The sequence below is a fragment of the Carettochelys insculpta genome, chromosome 5 (genome assembly GCF_033958435.1).
Source record: "Carettochelys insculpta isolate YL-2023 chromosome 5, ASM3395843v1, whole genome shotgun sequence".
NCBI classification, from domain to species: domain Eukaryota; kingdom Metazoa; phylum Chordata; order Testudines; family Carettochelyidae; genus Carettochelys; species Carettochelys insculpta.
The window spans coordinates 64,599,749-64,623,783 of NC_134141.1; the positions used below are offsets into that span (position 1 = coordinate 64,599,749).

At 40.5% G+C, this 24,035-nt stretch overlaps 1 protein-coding gene across 1 annotated transcript in view; it reads right to left on the bottom strand.

Annotated features, from left to right (window-relative positions):
* The window catches only part of MAN2A1 (mannosidase alpha class 2A member 1), a 183,694-nt gene that overhangs the window by 120,529 nt on the left and 39,130 nt on the right, over window positions 1–24,035 (bottom strand). Inside the window, exons 4-6 of the mRNA XM_074995242.1 lie at window positions 7,637–7,808; window positions 5,164–5,291; window positions 3,678–3,851 (exon numbers count right to left, since the gene is read on the bottom strand). Of these exons, the coding sequence (XP_074851343.1) occupies window positions 3,678–3,851; window positions 5,164–5,291; window positions 7,637–7,808 (474 nt within the window). The remainder of the gene's footprint in view (window positions 1–3,677; window positions 3,852–5,163; window positions 5,292–7,636; window positions 7,809–24,035) is intronic.

The following is a 24,035-nucleotide window of genomic DNA, read 5'->3' on the forward strand; positions in this document are numbered from 1 at the left end:
TGGCCCTCATTATGCAAACAGGACCATTCACTTCAATGAGTCTACTCGCAAACGCTGGCTATTTTTCTTAGAATATCTTCCCCCAACCTATTTGCTAAACCACTTCCTTCACCTCATTCAAGCTCTCCTAAATATTCAAGTCTGCCATTTTGTCTTTTAAAAGTAAAGGGGAAAAACAAAAATATAAATCTATCAGAAATTTCATCATTTGGGGGAAAAAGCCACAATCTTGTCGCTTTTTTCAGTTCTCCCCTGTATTACACTTCACACTTGCCAGTCGTGACAAATTTAATTTGCAAAGCAAGAAGATAATGTATTTCCCCCTGTTTTGAGAGATTTCCTTTTTCTTTTTTAACGTCATCATTCAAAAACTAATAATTGATGTAGTGAACCAGAATGCAAATGGATCTCCATGATCCTTTATCCACACATAAAGTAAGTAGTACCCACCTGTCAGGAATTATGGTAATGGTATAAAAATTTGTCAATGATAGTCATCTACAGTAGGGACACATTACAGATTTAGCTTTTTATTACCAGGTGGAAGGCACTATAATAATATTACATACTAAGGTTATACTTCCAGTACTCTATTATCTGACTGATTGGCTCATTGGGTCACGTTTATTACCATACTGCTGCAATGGGATCTCAATCTTGGTGAATAAACATCAACACATTAGGTCCTCCAACTTTTTGTAGTCAATTTATGTAATACTAATACAAGTGCTAAAGCTCTCTCAAATTTTAATAAAATGTAATATTTCACAGGATTTTACCATAAAATGTACTTGATTGTTAATACCCTAGTAATCCAGATAGTCAACTACATTTTCGTGGTGAATTTGTTCAGATCTTATAATTTCATGGCTCCTCAAATCTAATTTTATAGTCTTCATATGGTTCATGTTGCCTCAGGACATATAAAATTAGGCAATCAGTGGTTTACTAATTAATATCTTAAGTCTGCAGAAATGTTTTTAGGTGAGCTGTAAAATAGGGGTGGGAAATGTCATTTTACTTCTTTATAGATGTGAAAAAAATCTGAAAGTTTTCTCAAAAAAATATTTGATTTTTACCTTAAAGTCTTGGCTACATTTGAAAACTACTGGAGAGTTAATAAAGTTACAACATCAGGAGAGACTGAAAACTCAGCAAGCGAAATAAGAGTTGGATTTTCGCAAGAGGGGGCTTTTTAATGCCTATTTAACACCAATGCCTGACAAACAGATATGACACCTTCCATTGAGGTCTTGGTATTCACAATACATATATTCAAATATCCCTCAAGAAATCCTCAGCAATTCTAGGGAAGAAGATATGTAACATTACATATATTTTATCTTAAACAACAAAAATGCAACAAAAACAAAGCATTTTCTGGTTTCTTTATATCTGAACTAAAAGGCCAAAGCCATTTTTAAAAAATAGTTTATGGGAAGAGTTAAAAAATTATTTCATTTCTGAAAAACTAGAATACTGTTATCCGAGCCAAAACCTCGAACGCTAGCCAGATCAAAGGTATTTATTTTGGCTACCATTAGAAAAACTATGTCAAGTTAGAAACAGAGACAAATATACTATACAGTAAAGTTTAACAACAAAAATTACTGCAGGATAAAGAGTGATGACACTCTGGCAAAAGGGAACTTTCCACAATAAGGGTAAAGCTACCTCATGCAGGCGACAGAACTTTCTGTGGAGCTACAGCAAACCAAAACTGTGGAATGAACTCCCACAGGAACAAATAACCACTAAAAGCCTCCACTCTTAGTAAAAGGTGCATTTGTTTTAACTAAAGTTGTCTCCAACACAAACAGAAATCTTGATTATTTTAATCATTCTGAAATAAAATATCCCACTGAACACGTTTCCCCCACCCTCGCCCAGGGGAGAGAATGAACTAACACAACAGATATGAATGAACTAAACAGATTTTAGTCATTGAGTGGCACCGAAAGTGGGGAGCAGAAGCAAGTGGGGCACTTGCCCAGATCCTGGGCAACTTTAGGGCGCTGAGGTCTTGGCCACCACTGCTGGATCAATGGTGGCATTTGGAAGCTCCCTGATGCTTTTAAATTGCATTAGCGGCATAGGGCAGCAGTGAGGCTCCCTGATACCTTTGCACTGCTGTAGCAGCAGCAGCTTGTGCATGCCACATTCACTGTCCTGCTGCCACCTGTGGTCCAGCTCTTTGCCCATGCGGCAATGCCATATCAGCCAGCAGCATGGTTAGGCACACAGGACCACTGACAGGAGACAAAAGGGGCAGCTGCCCCAGACCCTTTGACTCATTGCCAAAGCCCACAGCAGCACAGGCTGGAAAGCACTGAAGGGCAGGTGTGCGGAGTTTAGCCCCCAGCACTGCCCCTTCTGAGGGTCTGGAGCCTGTCTCCCACACCTTGCCCACAGCCTGGCCTTTCTGTTGGCAGTGCTGGTCATGCTGCTTAATGCACTACTGGAAAGCACTCAAACACTATGGTACATGACACTGGTGCAAAAAAAACATATGCAAAACAGAATATGCATTTCCAGACGATATCACTTTGATGACATTTATCCACTATACTAGAGACTTAAACTTTAAACCCGATTTATATGTGTACTTGTATTTTTAAATAGGGTTTGTTTGGCTAGAGCTGTTAACGAGACTAAAATTACAGGTCAGAAGACCCGCTTAACAATTCTGATGTTGTAGATTAAACTTCATCCTTTGCATTCTAATCCTATCACCCGAAGGTCTAACGAATTACTCTGAAGAATCCTGCCAAATAAAATTCTGTTTCAAAAGATTAATTATTCTCAAGTCTCGCTTGGTAAAAATTTAAAACAAATGGAAGAATCATATCACCTTCTAATCACAGCAGAATACCTGAGAAATTTTACAAAACCAAAAACATCAGTCCTGTACCACTTTAGTCACTAACAAAATAATTTATTAGGTGGTGAGCTTTCATGGGGCAGAAATTCTGACCAGATCCAAAGAAGGGGGTCTGTCCAACAAAAGCTCATCACCTAATAAATTATTCTGTTAGTCTCTACCGTGCTACAGGACTGCTTTTTTGTTTTGTGAAGATACAGACCAATATGGCTACCTCTCTGAGAAGTTTTGTTCATTGAAATTTTTGTTGTAAGAAACAACTCTCTCTCTCTCTCGCTTACTGAACTGTTACTTATTTTTTCCTTCTTTTCCAGTTAAGAAAAAAGAGAAGAAAAAGCAAAACAGTGAGAGAAAGTAGGGAAAAAAGGTGCTACCTTTTGCTTCTTCCTGCCCACTGAAAACACATGGAAAACTTTTGTTTTAAAATATGAAAGAAAAATAACTTAAAATCTACTTTTCCCCACCCAATTTTCCAGAAGAGAAAAATTCAAAAACAGTAGAAAAAAATTTGTATTTTAAATTCAAAATTAAATGACATCTCATTTTTGTCACAAAAAAACTCCAAAAAAATCAAAATTTAGAACATAACATTTTTTCCTGTCTTTATAAAAATTTCAGCACCAGTAAAACATCGAAGTTTTGACCAGCCCCATATTTAATTACATAATGCATGTTCTGAACTAAGTAATCTGTTTGCTGTAGAAGTCTTCACTACTGTTTATTTAATGCCTATACATAATTCTCAGGAGGTATAAAGCAACAAATGACAGACTGATATGAAGAAAATAATACATACCCCAGTTCTGTCTCCAGAAAAATTCTAATGTCTTCTTGGTTGCAAAATACTTTTTAACTGAGTAATGAACCCTTTGTATAAGCATGCTGGAAAATCCAGAACGTTTCAGAAGGTAAGTCATTGTTGGTGAATGACCAAAGGGATCAATGGCCCAACCAGACTTCGGTTTTACTCCTGTTAAGCAGCAGAAAATGTAAGATGTTTGATTGTTTCATACTTGTTTCTCATTCCAAAGAAAATTACATCCACATTATTCAACCCAGCACTCAGAAAACCCAAGTGGCCCTTCGTTTAAGAAGATAAGAACAATATCCTGTCTTCCAACAGTGGCCAATGCCAGGTGCTTCAGAGGAATGAATAGAATAGGTAATTATCAAACTGTCCATTCGCAGTTTCTGAAAAACAGAGGCTAAGGACAACATCCCTGCCCCTCCTAGCTAATAGCCATTGATGGGCTTACGCTCCCTGAACTTATTTAACTCTTTTGAACCCTGTTATAGTCTTCGCCTTAACAACATCTTCTTACAAAGAGCTTAAGTGCATAAATGAAAGAAAGAAAACAAGTCTGCTTAAGATACATTATCATTACTAAGTCCAAATGGAAAGTACAACTATAAATGAAGCATATACACCTAATTACAAGTAGGCCAGTCTCTTGAACTGCATACATATCTGTGCAATAGGCTCTATAATATTGCATTATTATATCTTGCATTTGTCATGTCAAAATATTTCGTATTTTACTTAAAAACCCATCAACCAACTACGTAAAAAAACCTCAGCTTTCAATTAAAGAAAAAAAAAGGAGTAAACATCTGGCCTCTACTTTTATAGAAAGAGTGGGAAATGTGAATGCTGTACACTGAAAAAAAACAGACTAAATAAAAAAGGGCCCACATTTATTCTTTTGAAAATGTTATGATACTTTGGGCCTGAATAATGAATTGTGGAAAGTTTAGAGAGTTAATACTGGTACTGTCCAATTCCTTCAAACTACCCCTGGTTCACAGGTGCTTTATTAAAACTATTTTTACTTCTTATTTATTATGCTTAAGCACTGTAAGTATCTTCCACAGATCAAAAAACTGAAAATATTTTAATTTTTCTTACACTGAGAAACTGTTTGCAAATGAGTATCACAAATACAGTCATCAATCTTGCACGTTACAATATATAAAAAGACTGCTGCAGTCACACATAGCATTGATCATTACTTCAGAAACCATCAGAACTAAGATAGCCCATAATTCCCAAAATTATCATCATAACAGAATGGACATGTACAGTATTCCTCACATGTAGGCTTTCAAAATAACACATGGCAAAAATATAATTATCTTTGCACAGATCTTTTTCCTCTCAAAACAGTTTAGCTTGCAATCATATCTACCTATAGTCTGTCATCAAAACATTATACCACCCTTGCTAACTGTTAGCTTTTAAGTTTAAAACATCAAGTTGAGGGACAAAAATTACACATATATACCCAGAGTCTTCTCTAGCCACTGATGTCCTTCTATTAGCTGGTCAATCAAAGCAAAGTAATGAGGAGATGCTTCATCAGGCATGACCCATCCTCCTGTAACTATTTCAAACTGGCCATCTTCTATTAATCTGAGAGAAAAATGTTTAGTAAATTTTTGTCTGGCAGTTCAAATCTAGTGTAACAAAAGATCTACATCTACACTAAAAATTCACAAAATTAGTGTTCACAGTAATAGCAAGGAAAATGCAGATTTTTAACTACTGCAATTTAAAAAGGAATACATAGTAACTCAGGAGTTTTTACTGAAATACATGTTCACATAGCTAAATGTTGCTTTTTGACATTATTTCTATTTCACTTGAAACCATTTTAGCAGAAATATAAATTTAATGTGTTTTTCCCACAATTTCATACCCTTTCCCACAGCCAGCCTAGTGAAGGCCAAAGCCACAAAATGCCCTCTATACTGTTGAACTTCCAACCTTCCATCTCCGTTTCCATTACACAATTACATACAGTCAATGCAAATCTCTCTCACATTCAGGAAGTGAAAGTGTGGGTCACTGTAAATTAAGTTGAATTTTACAATAACACAGGCAATGCTGTATTAATTATATCATTTAATTTTAAGTGTAATTCAAGAAGAGCCTCCCTTTTAGACAATGTATGAAACTTGTAGGGCTACCGCTTCACCACACAATCCAGATATTCTACCACAGAATTTAGATCCACTTTATCAGAGTACAGAGAAGCTTGCTTGTAACCATCTTTGCTACCTCCCACTATAAAATACAGCCAAGGCCACAAAGCTGCTCAGCACTAAGACAAATAAACAATAAGGTCAACCCTAAACATCAAGTAAAACAAATTTTCATGATATTGGGAGCAAATGCATTTCTGCATTTACACTTTAATTAGTACTATAATAATCTTAGAACAAAATATGCCTTGGAAGGTAATTTGAAAACTAATAACTCACTGGTCAACAGTATCATGAAATGAACATGTCAACACCATGTGTAAAATAATGAAATTCACTCCTTCCGGTATGACGTTAAAGAAATGTTCAAACTCACATAGCCTCAATTGGGTATAATTGGTCGAGTTAACCTGCTTTAATCAAAAGATGTATGTTTACCTCTATACAAGCTATAAACAGAGTCCTCAGACAGCAAGAAAGTAAATAAAGATGACAAGCAAAATCTGTGTTTCATCCACATAGTGAAACACAGTATAGAATGTCTTCCCCACCAGACTCCATGTCTCCTTGCTCTCAGCTGTACAAAATTTTACACAGGAGTCACTCTCAGGAAAGAGAAATATGTATTTAAGCAGTCAAGTGGGTCAACACCTTGGAAACTGAAAGATTAATGGGGTAGGTTGTGAGTGGGTTAAGAGCATGAGGAATCCCCCTCTTTGACAGAGGAACTGGGTGGACATTAGGTAATAGCAACAAGGAGAAAGAAGAAGAGAGTCAGATAAAGTACTGTTCAAAAAGAGGAAAAGTCCAGAGTAGAGAATAGAATGTAAGGAGAGGTACCTTCCCTGAATTTTAACTTTTAACCAACTTCCACAATTTTCAAAAGGAAAATTATTTGTAATGCTGATTTAAGAAACTACCGTCTAACACTGAAATAGGTAGACCTCTTACTTCTTCAGCTCCCACTGCTATTCTACCCATTGTTTTCTCTTTTTCTACTTCCCCAACCACATACTCTGTCAGCATCCACACCTCCTTCTCTACCAAACTCATAAGTCCCACAATACAAAACTTACCAACAAGTGGAATTCTCAAAGACCTAATAAGATCCATAAGAAACAATCATCTTAGGAGACCTACCTGGGGGAGTACTGGTGGCATGTTCCAACACATCCCCTGGTTCATATCCCATCATGAAAGAAACAAGGTTGTGAACTCTCATGATTTTAACAAGAGTCCTAGTATTTTTCCTTTCTATTAGTCACAGCTCTTGGAGTCTGATTTTTTATTATTATTATTGCTAAAGAGTGTTCACAGAATGTTAAGGATTCTTTTAACTTTGATGAACACCTCAATTCTCAGACATCCAATTGAAGAACCCCATTATTTTATGCACATATTTCACAGAAAGGTTCTATGTTACCCTCATGCCCAATTTATCAATGTTGAGGACTACATAACTTTTCCGTGTGTTGGGATGAGAAGGATAAGTTAGGTTTATAATGAAAACAATTGCAACTTGAACTATAGAGCAATTATTATTGAGTCTAATACATGTGGACAAACATTTTTATTTGGTCCTTTGTCTAACACAGTGAATATATTACATGCAGCCTGCCTCCAATTAACTGAAAATCATGTTTAAAAATAACTTTGAGAATTATATACTTTTACCAGTGAAACTCCAAGTTTAAATATATCTAAGTGCATCATTAAGATTTACAATAATCTACAAATATGGTTTATAGCAGCAAACAATACAGATGTTCAAACCTTTTAACAGCATCCTTTTTTTGGTTATCTATTCCATCCCACCACTTAGAAAAGTATGAGATTTCAGACCACATGAACTTCCTCCTCTTGTCTTCTTGCAGCTTTACCACCATGTTGTTTAGAATATGTTGTGTCTGATCTCTGAAGTAGTCATCAAAAGTCTTCAACCAACCTGAGTTTAAAAAAAAAAAATTGCATAAAATCTAAATTTAAAATGGTCTTCAATTAAAAGTTTGTTATATAAAGCCTTCACTCAGTCCAGTACAATACTGGTGTAAGTTCTGTAACCTTCAGTCAGCGCTGCTTTTAAGTCCTGTAATTTTCTGTAAGCTTTGTAACCGTAGCTTTGTTTTGTAGATGTAGTTTTGTTCTCTATAGTTATATTTTGTTCCATAAGCTTTGTTTTGTAGCAACTGCTAGGTCTATATTAAGTATTATAAGTTAGCAAAAAATTGTTTATGAATACCACAAGTCTTGCAAGAAATGCTGGCTGTTCATTTGTAGAAGAAATGTCTGTCTTTCCTGAGCTTTCCTTTGTGACACTGAGGAAAGAGTAAATATGGGTGTGTGTGTAATGGAATCAGTCCCTAAGGCCAGCCTGTCTTGACAACTGCCAGCAGCACACCTGGATGGCCAGAGAATAATAGGCGCTGAGCCCTGAAAGAGATCCACCCAAGAAAGAGAAAGAGGCCCCATCAAGTAAAGATCAATTGGTCATTCAGAGTCCTGGGACAGTGGTGATGACTCAGGGTCACACAGCATCCTGGGGCAGTGGGACAGGACAATAGATACTGAACTGAAACAGGTTAACGTGAGTGGAAAGCTTTAGGAGCACTCTTTTTTCCTCCTCTCTTCTTGCCATCACTATTCTACAGGAGTTAGTCTTGGCTGGGGGGAAGAGAGTAGGAGGCAGCCAAGAGCCATGGCCATGAGCCCCTTCCCCTCTCCCCAGGAGTGATGCCACTGATTGATCCTGAGTAGTACAACTGACAGAGAGAGCAAGCTGACAAGTATTGGAAGGGTAGCCGTGTTAGTCTGGATCGTAACAGCAACAAAGGGTCCTGTGGCACCTCATGCTCAAAACTTTTCTGTTAGTCTATAAGGTGCCACAGGACCCTTCAAGCTGACAAGTGAGTCATACAATCAGCTCACCGCCCTGGACACTGGACCTAGTACGCCTTCATTGTTCCTATGCAACTCTTCACCTGTGTGAGTTCATCTGTGTGAGGGTATGAGTGCAGGAAGCTGTGGATGCATACGTGAAAGCTAGTTTCCCCTTTCCTTTAATCTAATAGTGGCATTTAATAAAATACGTATCAGTGTAACCCTGGGCTGGTCTCTCCAGTGTAAAAATTAAGACAAAAGAGGTTAATTTTAAATGTTTATTGTGTAACACCCATTTAAACCGCCAGACCTTTCATTCTGCGGACTATTTTGCAGTGGTAAACTTTAATCAACAATAAGAACACTCAACCTGTTTTAAAGTATGTCTTTTTTTTAAAAAACAATTTTACGCCTTATTTTTTTCTTTTAAAAAAACATGGTCAACTTGAAAACCTAACATTCCAGGCTGTAGTTCTGTAACAATCCATCATGATTTAAGTAAACTCCTTAGTTACAAAAGAGTCATCTGGTTTTAGCAAAATCCATGATGAAATAATTGCTAGAGTAAGGAGTTTAGTTATGGTTGGGTGGGGGAGAGATGAACAATAGAAAAAATAGGAAGGAAATACAAAGAAAATGTTTAAACAGAGAAAGCCTGAAGCTTAACATCTGAAACAAAGTATCATTTAAAATATAACCACCGCAAAGAAATAATTTAAATTACAGGCCCTAGTAGCTTCTACTATCTAGAAGCCTGTAGCTAATGCTTCTTTTTGGTGTGATAACATGTCCTAGGGAATATACCAAAATATATAGCAGGCAATGATATTAAGAAAGGACATAAAGACATAAATGTCTGAGCCCTAGGCGGTGTGATTTCTCTGAACAAGCTCAATGCTGAAGTCCTCCCTGACCAACCCCCACGCAAGGTTTAGAGGATGGGGAAGAAATTTCCACTAGCTCTCCTGCAAGTTTGTAGAGGGGATCTCAAAGAAAACCAGCAGGGCCAAACTTCCACACACCCCATCTTAACAGTTCAAAAGAGTGGTAAAGTACGATCACAACTTCCTCTTCCCCAAAAGATGTGAGGACATGGATTAAAGATGTTCCAGCTTTGTCCTATATCCATGACTGAAGAGGAAGTTCTCCTCTAGGAAAAGGGTTATGAGGAACATAGCCAACTAAAAGTGACTTACGCTACATAGCTTTGATCAGAAGCTAAAAACAGATACTAAGAAAAAGGATTTACTGCTAAAGTTAATTGAGAATGAAAGAGGTACTTTGTGGAAGTATATTAATTCCACTGGCGTAAAACTTGAAGTGGAGAGTGAGGAACAAGAGTATACTAATAAAGGAGTTGCTTAACTACATGCTTAGCATCAAGTAGGTCTGTGAGGGATGTCCCTTACTTAAACAGAAGATTGCCTGCTCCTTACTAAATCAGCAATGGATGTCTTATCCTGTATTTCAACATACTGAAATATTATGCAAAGTGTTGCAAACATACAAAGTCTGCAAAATTAGACAACATGGTAATGCAGAATCAGTCTCTTGATTTACTGAACCAACATACCTACAGTGCATAGGTTCCCAAACTGTAGGGCAAGCCCCCCAGGACACGAGACAGAGTTATTATGGGGCATGAAGACCTGATGACGTGGTGCTGAGAGGCTCAATTCAGGAGGGGGCTCTGACAGACAGAAGATGACAGAGGTCTTTGAAGGTGTTTTCAACTACCTAGACTAGGCGCCCTGCCTGCCTCATTCCTGCAGCTGCCACCATCCACCAATTGGCTGCATCTACATGGGCAGCTTCTGTCGACAAAACCCACGGAGCATCTACAGAGTTAAAGCGCTCTGTCAGGAGTTTGTTGACAAAACTCAGCTGTTCAGCCAGCAGAATTATACATCTCCCTGATCAGGTAGAATGCCTCTGTCAGTGGTGTTTTGTTGACAGCGTGCCTGTGTAGACGCTTCTGTCGACAGAGAGGGCTCCCGGTTCACCCAGCAGCCCGGTCTGCAGAGCTTCCTGTCAGCCATTCTGTCAAGAGAGGGCCAGGCAGTCTGGCTGCTCTCTGTCAACAGAGTGGACTGCTTTTTCAATCTTCTCTTATGTGCAGAAAGAATCTGTTGACAGAGGCATTGTTGAGGTTTCTCTGTCAACAGTAACCTCTGTCAGAGGCTGCCCTTGTAGACGTAGCCATGTTTCTCTGATGGAGCCGATGACAGAACTTCCGCAAGTGGGAAATGGAAGACTAGAGTGCATATGTATCAACTCCCCTTCCAAAAAGAGCCCCTTCCTGATCCTGGCTGTTCAGGACACCTCCAGGGCGCGCACAGCCCCATTCATCTGCTCTGCTAATCAAAGCTGGCACAGTGAAAGCAGACAAGGAGGTGTTCAAGGGCTGGAGTCACTAAAGAGCCTAGGCCAGCATGGGGGCATGACTCTCAAGTGCGTCTTTCTACTAGCTTCCCAGTCCTGCCTCTTCAGTTCTCCCTTGTTCACTTCCAGAGTAGGGACCCAGCAGCCAAGAGAGTCTGAGTACTTCAAGGAGCAAAACAGTGCTGCCCATTTTCTAACTTTTCAAAACCAAACACCACTGCCTTGGAGCCCTGTCCTGTCCCAGCTTTGAGGCCCTGCCTTCACTCACTCCATTCCCTCTTCCCATCACTGCTTGATTTTCTGCGCGCACGCACACACACTCTCTCTCTCTCTGGGCTAAAGCAGGAGCTTGGAGTTTGAGGGCTCCAGCTGGGGACCAAGGAGGTGGTGTTTGGGGTCCAGGAGAGGGCTCACAGCTAGAGCAGCAGGAGGGAGAATGGAGTGCTATGGGAGAGAGAGAGGGTGCAGTACGGGGTGCATGGTGTGAACTCCAGGAGTGGGTTTGGATGCAGGAGGCAGTTCTGAGATGGGCAGGAGGTTGGGATGGGCAGTAAGGGGAATCAGCACAGGTACCAGCTGGGCAGGGCTTAACTCAGGCAGCTCCTGGCTAGTATCACAGCAAAGCTATGGCATGGTCCCTGTCTGCCCAGGTTCTGCACAGCTCCCAGAAACAGCCAGCACATCCAATTCCAAGGCAGCAGGGCCAGGAAGCTATGGGTCTGCAAGCACAGCCCACGAAGCTCCCATTAGCCACTGTTCCCAGATAATGGGAGCTATGAACCGGCACTGGGTTTGGGTGCATCTCTGAGATTCCCTGATCACCCCCCTGCCTAGGAAGGGCAGAAAAATGCCAGTCTCTTTAGGTACCTGCATGAAGCCACGACATGCAGGGAGCCTGCCTTAGGCCTGCTGCATCACCAAATGGACTTTTTACAGCCCAGTCAGTAGTGCTAACTGGGGCCACCAGGACCCAGAAATGAGATGTCTGGCTATCCTAGAGCAGTAGTTTCCTCATCAGCCTCATGATTAGTCATCCCTCCCTCCTTCCCCCTGAAGGTACAGGGTACTCCTCACCCAAGAGGCACTAAGAAAAACATTCTGTATTTTTAAATGCGGTGTTGGCAACTGTAGAAGGGAGGGCATCTTGCCATGAGATGATTAACCCTCTCTCCGAAAGACCATGAAGTGCACAAGAAGATACTTTGTGTCTCTCCGTTTCATATGCCCTGCTATAAGCATGAGTTCTTCATCCCCATTACCAGTGGTGTCCAAGGAAGGGCCATGATCCCTATCTAGCTAGAACACAAGCAGTCTCTTCCTTTTCTTGGTATCTGTAGCTGTAATGGATATTACTTTTCAGTGATGGCAAAGGGAAGAAATGGGTGGCTTTAAAGGGAAAGCAGCAGCTGCAGTGCACCCCTCACCAGTAAGGAATGGATGAGAAATTTGTGTCTGCAAAGTTGAACAATAAAGGGCCTTTTAAAATATGAAAGCTTCTGCTCATAACCAGCAATCCCTTGGAATCCTTGTGGCCATAGCAAACCCTGTATTTACAGAGATCCCTGGAGGCACTTGCCAACCCCGTTCAATATCAGGGTTTTTTTGCCCCCCGTAGAACGAAATGATAGCTGTGTAATAGTAAGATGAGTGGCTCACAACAGCCCTATAACTCAACCCACTAGTCAAATACAGCTTTGGCCACAATAAGCATTAACTATTGCTTCAAAGCCCACAGATTAATGCAGAACAGCATTTTATTGTGTGGCATCAGACAAAAAACAACAATGCAAAGAATGTTTCCTTTTTACTCAACAAAGCTCCTTTGTCCAGCTATTCAGATCCTATGTACTTACTTTACAGATTGAAATATGGTTTGGCTTTCTTTTTCCTAAAATTTTATATGTTAGCACTGAAGACCCAATACATTTCAGCAGAAATGTACTAATTCTTCTCCTGCTCACGCATCTAAACTGTTGACTAAGTTCCAAATGCAAAACATTTGCTATTGGTGATGCAAAATGGCCACAAAAATAAAGCTTGACTTTCAGGTTTCAGATTAAGTTTACAGAGCTGGCAGTTCACAGGGGGAAATATCTTTTCCTCATAAATTGAGTAAATTAGATTTTTTTTCCCCTTTTAGGTTACAGAGAAAAAACAGAACCACCATCAGTGCCAGTCTCCAGAATGTAACAGCACTTGTGTGATTTTCTTAAGCAGCAGCTCTTTAAAGCCTTAACTATGACTACGGCTAAGCTTTTTAAAAATTATATTTAGAAGCCTAAAAATTAAATATAACATACATTGAGATTGCAAAAGGTTAAAAAAGTTGACAGTGACTTATATGCAACAGTTTGAAGGGGACTGAAAAAGGAAAAGTAACAAATAAGAATTTATTTTCTTTAACATGCTACTTTTATCAGAGCTATGACTTACTGTGAACTACATCCATTTCAGGGAATGTTTTGTTGTGGAAGTTTAGGAAATTGGCTCAGAATTATCCATTTGTTTTCCTTTCGCCTTTCATCAAAGCCAAATTTTTCAAATATATTTATGTGAACTAACATGCCAGTACCTGACTATGAATTAAGAACTGTTTACACCCTGAAGCTCTTCTGCAATGGTTACAAATATTACCATATTATCACACAAAGAAAGAATTAAAAGATAACCTTGTTGAACTTTTTCCTACATACAGAAAATAAGCACAATATAACAGTCAATTTGCTTTTATTGCTGCTATAAGCAGAGTGATCAAAATTGTGATTAATTATATTTTTACACATTAATGTAACAATTAATACAATGGTATGAGATCAGTATAAAAAGTCATGTATTCAGCAAAAAAGGCTGAATGTTGGGTATTGCAGTAGAAGAAAAGCAACCCTGAATGCACTGCTGAAGCTATTGGCTTTGACTACCCTTTAATCCCTCCATGTAGCTCAGAAAACTAAATATTAAAAAGTCCCTAAAAATAAAACTAGAAATTCCCCTTGAATTTTTGATTGTACTGAAAATACTGGCTCACACTCCAAGACTTAGTTACAAACAGTGGTAAAAATCCCTTTTCTGACATTTTAAAAACTTGTCTAGCATCCTGGAGTTAACTAATCTTAGCCCCTACACTGTCAAGCCATCACTGGCCTCTGTAGATAACAAATGGAGACACAAACAAAATTTAGTACTATATTAACCAGGTCAGTTTCCCATCGTAAAGAAAGATTATTCAGTCTTCAAGATGTGTATCCCTAGAGTGTGCCATTTCAGGTGTACATGTTACCCACCCGCCCACCACCAGAGATTTTCATTAGTGGTATCGCTTTCATCCACACATGCACTCCTGATGTTCTGCACCCCACACTTATGCTATAACAGGTTGTGCAGGTGAACTGTGTTCAATCCTTCCCCACCACCAAGTCTTAGAGCAGATCCACAACAAGGGGCAAAGTCGAACTAAGTTACACAACTTCAGCCACACAAATGGCGTAGCTGAAGTTCACAACTTAATTTGACTTCCCACGGTGTCCCTGCTGCAGGGCGCCCAAAAGGGAGAAACGCACTCATTGACTTCTCTTACGGCTCACAACCCCATAGAGTACCAGCGTCAATGAGTACAAGAAATGGTCAATTTATGCCCTCCTTACTAGACCTGCTAAATCAGCCTGAGACATAGATCTCCAGATGACGAATATACCTGTAAGTGTAGGCAAGCCCTAAGAAGGAAAGTCCAAATCAGAAGGAAAAGAAGGTGTGTAGTAGAGTTCCCATGGGGGAAATACCTCACAGAACTGTGGTTACTGAACAGGGTAATAAACTTCTTTTTCTACAAGTAATGTCCCTATGTATGCTCCACCTCACATGACTCCTGAGCAGGAGCCCCATGAAGAGAAGGGTGTTTCAGAATAAAGTCCAGAACATAGAAAATGAACTGCACTGCCAACTGCCCCACTTCAGATCTTAAGGTATCAAGAAACAAATAGTGCCTGGAGAAGGTCTGTACCGAGGACTTGTAACAACACTGACATCAGGACATTTTTACGTTAGAGTCATGGATGTAGACTGTGACCATGTTAAAGTGAGATGATGCACTAGAAGAGGGCAGAACACGAGCAGCACAAAACCAGTAATACATCCAGTAATCCATTTAAAGAGTGTTGCAAAGCACCTCCTTTGTCCTCCTAACCACAGTGTTTCGCCCTTTGGTGAGGTGGATCTGGGGTAAACCAAGCCCTATCCATTGCACTGGCCAGTCCTCCTTCCCCTCTAAAAGGAATACAAAATTGTCCGTTTTCCCTATGAGAAAGCAGCACAGCCTCTCCTTCTGGAGATACTTGTTCCTCTGCTGCTAGTAGCCTAGTAACAGCTTGTCCCTCTCGGGCATCCCCCATCCCTCTTTCAACCTCACCTTAACAGAAATGGGCTTACAAAGGTCTGAGGCAGTCCTTCACTGATTCAGTTGATCCTAATTGGCTGGTGGTAACTCCTCCTCAGCTGATACAGAAAATGGCCTTTAGCATTCTAGAGCTTACATACCTGCCCTTCAATACTCTGACTGCTGGCAGACCCTACTTTGTCACATATCCCCTCCCCACACACTTGACAATATCAGGTTGGGCTAACTGAGTTGCCAAACACTGCACCCTCAACAGAGTTGCCATGTTTGATCCTGGACCTATGTTACGCTATGAAGTGGAAGGATTGTAGTGCCAGGAACCACCATGTTATCCTTGCTTTTGGTCTACGACAAGAGTAAAACCTCCATATGAGTATATAGCAATGCCATCTTTTCATGCCCCAGGCATTCTCTCTCTACCACAGCAGTTTAGTTGTCTGGGCAGGAGCTTTCCACTGAGGAACAGGACTAGGTGTTGTTCTTCCCCAACCATTTGAGAAAGTACAACTTCCAATCTGATCTTAGAGACACTGGTTTGTAGTATAAACACTTTCTCAAAGTCTGGAGCTACTAGCACTGGGACATTACGGAGTACAGCCCTCAGACCTACAAAAGCTTCCTCTGCTGTGCTGCTCTATTTTACTAAGTCTGAGCCACAGGCTTTTGTCATATCTTTTAAAGGGTATGCTCTAGAAGTAAAATGGGGAAAGGAACCACCTGCTGGATCCAACTATCCCCAGGAGTGCTCTAGCCTATTTCTTCTGGACAACTTGGGGTCAGCTTTGTATTGCCTCTAGATTGTTTAGATGGGGATTCACCACCCAGAATATATGAACAATACACACTTTCGGGGAACATACACATGCACAGTCCTGCACCTTCCAACCTTCTCCACCTTTCAATCAAATCCATGCCTACAGAATACTAAGCAGAGATAGCTCACACAACGGGATAAAGTGCTCTTCATAAAGAATGTAAAGTTTTATCACAGCACATATTGTTTCAGTTATGCCAGTTTCCCTATTCCTGATTTCTAGTCAGTTCCGATCAAGACCATAACTTAGTCTCCATCCCCTACTTCAAATTAGAGATGGTTAACAAAACAAAAAATTGCCTAACATTCACTGCTCTGCCCATGTTTTTGTCTTGTAAACTAAGTCGTAGGCCAAAATCTAAGCATGCGATATTTTCCCAATTTAATTATGTTTATTACCACTGATAGTCAAAACTGTTTTAGCTATATCATAAGCAATATGAAACATTTTTGCCATGTAATAGATTTGATCGTGAACTGATGCTTCAGAATCTAAGCTTGCATTTTAAAAATGTATACATTCTTGGATTTTTAAATGTGCATCTTACATGCTGTGTTGTCCGTGTGAGTTTCACAAAGCCTAAAAAAAAGTTCACTGTTGCCTTCATTCAATGGAATGATTAATATGAAACCAAAATATTGGTATTTAAAATGTCAATATGTTAACTTTTTTCATCATTTTAGCAAAAACATCCCACTGTGCAGCATGGGAAGCATGCATGAGGCAAGAGAAAAGGTAGTATTAGAAGAGGCTTGTCACTCCTATTCCTAATAATAAAATTTGCTTCAAAGAGAAGGCTGACATTATGCATAACTTGAGACACTTTTTCAAGTTTTTTCAAGTCATTCAAATTCAGTGTCAGTGAACTTCAAAGTTCAAACATAACAGTACTACTAGCTTCCAGTGACCAAAGTTATTTCTCCAAGTAATTTATTCATAATCTTATACTTGTATCAGAATAAAATGAATTTTAAAAAAAGCACAATTTAGAATTTCACTTATAAGACAAATTTCTAAAAAAGCAATGCAGATCACCTCAGAAATCTGGCATTTTTCTGTCAAACATTTTAGACTAAAAAACATAATTAAATTTATTGATTTCACATGACTGGATTTTTATAGTGGCTGTGGAGGACATTTTGTGTGTCCAGTGTATCTATTGGCCCCAAATATTGTGCAAAGGGGGCCATCTATGCTGTCTGGTAAACAAGGATGCTCTGATTCTATGTATGCTACTTATGTGTCTCTATCATGCTCATAGGTAGAGTTATAGATTTTAGCTCTATAGTTGTATTAGAAATATTCAGAGCCAAAAGTACACAATGGGAGATGTGACTGCCACCCTAGCCAGGGTACTTGACTGAGACAAAGGACAATACACACCTAAGAATTTGAGATCCTCTCCTGGGATTCATCCAATTGCAGTTTGCCACAGCGACTCACCTGGGTCAGATGACTTTTTGACCCTTAAGGGCCTGATGAAAAGAAGAAACGGCTTTTGTCTCTGGACACAAAAGCAGGAACCATGGTGTGGATTTAGTAGCATCCATCTTGGATTGGATTTTGCTTCTTTGTTCTGGGGCCTGTCTCCAAGGGTCCATGTCCCTGCACGTGGACCAGATCTACAATTCTCCAGTAACTGAAACTATGCAACCTGAAATGGACTTTCAGAGACTTTCAAGAATCATCATATAAACAATGTTGGCCTGCCCAAATAACTGTAATTGATGTACGTAGAGTATTGCTTTAACTTTTTTTCCTCTCTAACCCTGTTCTTTTTTATTAATAAATCTTCAGATACTTAAATCTAAAGGATTTGGGCAAGCGTGTTGTTTTTGGATAAGAGCCAAGTATATATTGACCAGAGCCTGTGACTGGACCCTTTGGAGCCTGGAAGAATCTGTGGGGAGCTGGTGAAATAGTTTTAGAAACCTCTCACCTCAGGTGGGGGTTGCTGATCTGGGCTGGTATAGCAGCTGGAAGTCTGTGGGTTTGCTTGTGTGGCTTATGGCTGGCCAGAGGGGCTGGCATAGTATTTCGTGGCTGATTAGATTTCCCTTAGTGAGAAGGAAATCCCAGCCTGGGGCTGTGAGCAGCACAGATTTTAAGCAAAGGCACCCTGTGGATTGATTTCTCTAGCTGTGCCCAGATACTCCATCCTATTAGAACAGTTCACAACATATAATCTTTTAGCAGTGTTACCTTTATAGTTCATCCGTAAGAAATGCTACCAACTATTACCAGAACACACAACTATTAAATACACTTGACAGTCAGAAAAGCCAAACAGGCCAACATTAGGGACTAAAAGGAAGCAGTCTCACTTTCTGATAGCTACACTCATGCTTCAAGATGTAAGGTGAAAGCCTCAGAAATACAGTTGTTCTTAAAAAAGACCAACAATGAGATTTTGTATACACTACTGAGAACAATCAGCATAAATGCAGTGCACGTAAGATGACCTCCTGAAGATGGAAAAAACAGCTACTTTATCACAGATCTAAGTTTAACTAATATTTTAATTTGCATAGTTAAAATGACAAGACTGGATAATTCCAACATCAGCATCTGTGTGATTAAAACAATGGGAAAGCCCCCCCCCCCATTTCTGAACATTTTGAAACTTGGGAATTAATCTTCTGCCTTCCTTTTGATGTCTCATAATATTGTCATCTTTGCATTTTATATAAAATGTGCAGCAAAATAGTAAAAGTAGATAAAACTGTGCCATATAAAATAAACTAGCTAATATTTTACAAATAGTTTCTGACAGCATCAAACAATGATTTGTTTTGTGATATAGTTGGGTGGTGGCCCTTATTTTATGAGTCAATAAAATCAAGGAATTAAGTGGCCAAGGATCTGGATTTCACTGCTGCACCTGAAGCAACACTGGCTGGGATGATACAAACAGCACCCCTTCTGCCCCACCCCCCATTCCCCTTGGGCAGCATCAGTCAGAGCTCAGAGCAGAGCAGCACCTGCAGAGTCCTGGAAGGAGCTGAGCTGCTCCCAGTCAGAGGCCTTGTTGGTTCTGCTACCCTGGCCCTCAAGCAGGGCTGGCTCAGCTGCTGCAACAGGCCCAGAAGAGCCAAACCCAATGTAAGAGAGCAGGGCTTTACACCTTGCCAACCACTGGGAAGAATCCCTGGAGGAAACTGAACAGGCCATGTAACTTTGACCACAGCTGTAGTTCAGGAGCTCTAGAATAGAAGCAGGGGCGGGGGCAGGGACCATAGTCCTCAGCACTTTTTACCTGCCTTAAACAAAAGCACAGGGAGGGGGAAGCACTACGTTGTCAACCTCCACCAATAGGGCCACCTCCTACCTGCATCTCATGGGCACACAGACAGGCAGGCTCTGTGTCACGTTGCAGTTTCTAGTCCAGGTTCCATGAATGGCAGATAAGTAGTCCCCTTCTCGGAAGAGGAAGCCCAGTTGCAGAGCTTGTGGGGGAAGAGATATCAACTAATGGGTACAGAAGAGAGGAGGAAACTGCGATGGAGCCTCAGGGGAAAGCCAGAGAAGGGAAGGTTCCAACATTCCTGGTGGAATGTACAGCTCTGAGAAACTGAAAAGCTGGAAACTCTGACTTTACTCTTATGTACACAAAGCCATTAAGAGTATATGTTTTACTGGCCTTTCATCACCTCCCATATAATGCAAACACTTCTGGTGGCAAAGACACGTCTTGTACCCCAATACTGACACAACCTACAAACTACAGTACCAACATTCATTTTTTCTTTTGATCACATTCATGGGGGTGGGGGGGAAGAGGGGTCACATTCCTAAAAGGGCAGAACCTCCCCAGATCACCTCATAGCAGTCACAGCTCTGCCAAACTGTTCTATACAATCCTTCCACTCAACAATGCACCATGAATTCAACTGGAGTGCATGCAGATAACTCCCACTTGCTGTTGCCTGCTCTGGGAGGACAAAGTTAAGGTTACATGCCTTTGTACCTTGATTCTGTATTTCTTCATTCTCAGATGTTTGAGTTTTGCTGAATTTGACAGTTTGGTGAGCACAAGATATCACCAGACAACTTTAATTTGTGTAAAGGAAGTGTCGTCAGTAAATATCTAAGTATGTGTATGAATGAAATACATAAAATGAACAAAAACAAAAATATATTTGTGAAAAAACAGAAGACATTTTTCATTTGAATTTAATTTCCACATTAATAAGCATAATGGACTTTGTTCTGCATCATTAATATACACAGTAATCCCTCAAAATGCACGATTCTGAGTTGAGCTTAACTCGCATCCTGTGGCACCTGCTAGAAGTGGACATGAGTCCAGCTGAGGCATAATCAGTGCAGAATAGAGAGAAAGAATATTTCTGGTGTCTTGCTTACACACACTCTTGTTTACATATTCCAAAATTATGTTTGCTTTTTTTTGCAACAGTGTTACACTGTTAAGCACAACTCAAAATCCCGCTGCCCCTGGCCCAGGCTCAACCCTGATGGCCTGCGTGGCCCCGGTTCACACCTGCACCCGGTTCCAGCTCACCACTGGCCCTATGCACCTGGCTCTGCCCCCAACTTATGCAAAATTTGAGTTATTGGAGGGTGCATGGGAAGAGAACCCTCACATAACTCAAGGGACTATTGTGTACAATAGATTACAGATTTCACTCTACTACATATTGATAGCAGAAAACAAAATTTCAGGTTTCTAGTGGAGAAAAATGAAATTACAATTAGTAGTATCAGAGGTCATACAAGGATCTTTAGATTTAATTTAATATAGGCCAATTAATATTTTAAGGCTTGCCTGGGAGCAAGACTCCCATGATGTTTTGCAGCTGAGAGGGGAATTTTACCAAGCAGTAATCTTTAATATATGTTGAAAGCTCTGGTAGGAGAAATCTCAGAAGTGTACTGACCACAGGACAGGAAATACATGTCTAAAAAAAGGCACTACAAAAAAGCAGTCCAGCAGTACTTTAAACAATAAAAATAATTTATTATGTGGTGATCTTTTGGCTCTCTGTTACTTAAAAAAAAGGCATGTGGGGCTAACCAACACGTGTTGGAACAGCTGCAAATTCAAAATGAAACAGAGAACATTGGAAATAACCTATTATAAAAACATCTGTGTACCAAAAGGAGGAAACAGATAGCGACAAGAATAGCACAAAATAAGAGTAACAAGGAGACAACTGCCTCTAAAATCATAGCAAAAGGAAGACCATTTGCAGACTGGAACAGCTCTCTCTAAACATATAATCACCAAACAAGTTTATCTGCTACTGGTTATCAATTAATTGGATATTAATTACTGGCAAACTATTGATCATTAACCACAAACAGATGCTCCTCAAGTTTGCCCAAGAGCTGGGAGGAAGATGGAGAACAATTAGGAAAAAAGGTGTTTTTTGCATTCACCTCAAGTCCTGGGGCAGGTCAACACTGAGCCACTCCCCAGGGCCAAACTAAAGCAACTGGAGAACTGCTCTAATTGCCACCAGGTGTCAAAGTAACAGAATGAATGACCACTAAGAATAATTAGTGACTAGATGACTGAATGATCCCTGTCCACACCTTCTTCCCCAGCCATGCCCCAGAGAATCACAGAATCCTAGAGCTGGAAGGGACCTCAAGAGATCATAGAGTCCAGTCAGATACACTCACAGCAGAACACAGCACCATCTAGACCATCCCTGTTAGGTGTTTGTCTCACCTGATCTTAAATATCTCCAACAATAAAGATTCCACTACCTCCTCAATAAATTTATTCCAATGCTTAACCACCCTCACAGTCAGGAAGTTTCTTGCTACAGTTTAAGCCCATTACTGCTTGTCCTATCATCATAGGTTAAAGAGAATAATTTATCTCCCTATTCCTTTTTAGATACCTGAAAGCTGCTATGTCCCCTCTCAGTCTTCTATTTTCCAAACTACTTTAACACAGTTCTTTCAGTCTTTCCTCATAGGTCACATTTTTTTAGACCTTTAAACACTTCTGATGCTCTTTTCTTGACCTTCTCCAATTTCTCTCACATCCTTCCTGAAATGTGGTACCCAGAAGTGGACACAATATCAGAGGGGTAGCACTGTTAGTGTCTGTATCCGCAAAAGCAATGAGAAGCCCTGTGGCACCTGCTGGAAGTGGACATTACTCCAGCTGAGGCATAATCAGTGCAGAGTAGAGAAAGAATATTTCTGGTGTCTTGCTTACAATGCTCTGTTTAACATATTCCCAAAATATGTTTGGTTTTTTTGCAACAATGTTGTAGTGCTGACCCATGTTTAGCTTGTGGACCTAGATCTCTTTCTGCAAAACTACTTCCTAGACAAATCACTTTTCCCTTTTGCATGATTGTTCCTCCCTAAGTAGAGTACTTTGCATTCACCCTTATTGAACTGCATCATAGTTACCTCAGATCATTCCTTCAGCTTGTCCAGATCCTTCTGAATTTCTACTAGGTCCAATAGAGAAAAATGAGTCACAGTCTCTTGCCATGGGGCAACTCTATGTCCTGTAATGGCCCAGCCAATGCTGTCCAATCAACTATATCCTGCATATAGGGACTGATGATCCACCAATTTTTCTCTCTGCAGTAATTGGGGTAGGAGTTAGGAAGTAAGACAGATGGATTTTGAAGGTCACTCAGATGCAGGCATAATTTTGTGATGTTTCCCATCTGGCCCCTCAGTTCTCTCAGAGCCTGAAGCATAATGAAATGGCTCCAAGTTTCCTTCATGAACCCAAGCTTACCAATTTCCAAGCATTCTGAATTAATATTTTGACTATATTGTGTATGGTAGAGTACTTACATATCACCTTTAGCATGAAATCTTCAGTTTGTGCTCAAAGCAAGATAAATTACTTGAAGGCGTAAGTAAAAGGAAATCACTAACCATTAACAAAAAACAGCACCTCTCCTCTTCATTAAAAATGTCGACATACCTTATGAATAATCTAACTTCAGCATAAAAATAATTGATAGCTACAGGAAACCACACTATCACAAATCAATTTAAAAATGTCATGGATTTACAGCACCAGATACTGATTGCTTTTAAACAGTCAGGATCTTTGAAGGCATTTCTATTATTCAGGGAAAAATATGTAAAGTCAAGTCTCAGGGTACGCGAACCCAGAGCACACAACCCCACTCTTACGCAGCTGACCCCCAATTCATACAGCAACCCTCGCTTTATGCAGCTTCAAGTGCACACAACACAAAGGTGCTGGGCGCTCAGCCTGCCTAGCTTCCCACCGCTAGGCACCACTCTGGGAAGGTAGGCAGAAGGCTTTTAGCTTGCCTAGCTGCCTTCCCCGCAGGCATCCAGGCAAGCTAAACCCGCTGCCCCCTGCTTCCCAGAGTGGCGCCACTTGACAGCCATGCCAGTTCACCCATTAAAACCCTGGATGGCTCAGCCCCCACCAACTCCCTCACTCCCGTGACGCCAGCTCATCTCCACTAGCAGGGGGCTCCAGCTGCAAGGCAGGGGTGGGGGCTCCAGCCCCCACAGACCTGGCTCCAACCCATGCCCCAACCCTCCCCCACACCCCCCACAGACCCAGACTCAACACCCCCAACCGCAGTGTGGCCCCAGATCACCCCCCGCCTGGCACAGCTGGCTTTGCACACGTGGAGCTCCAACCTGCCCCCCACTCAAACACCATCCCCCGGTGCACCTGCGTTCAACTCCTCCCCCACCTGGCTCAACCCCCGCCCCGGTGGCC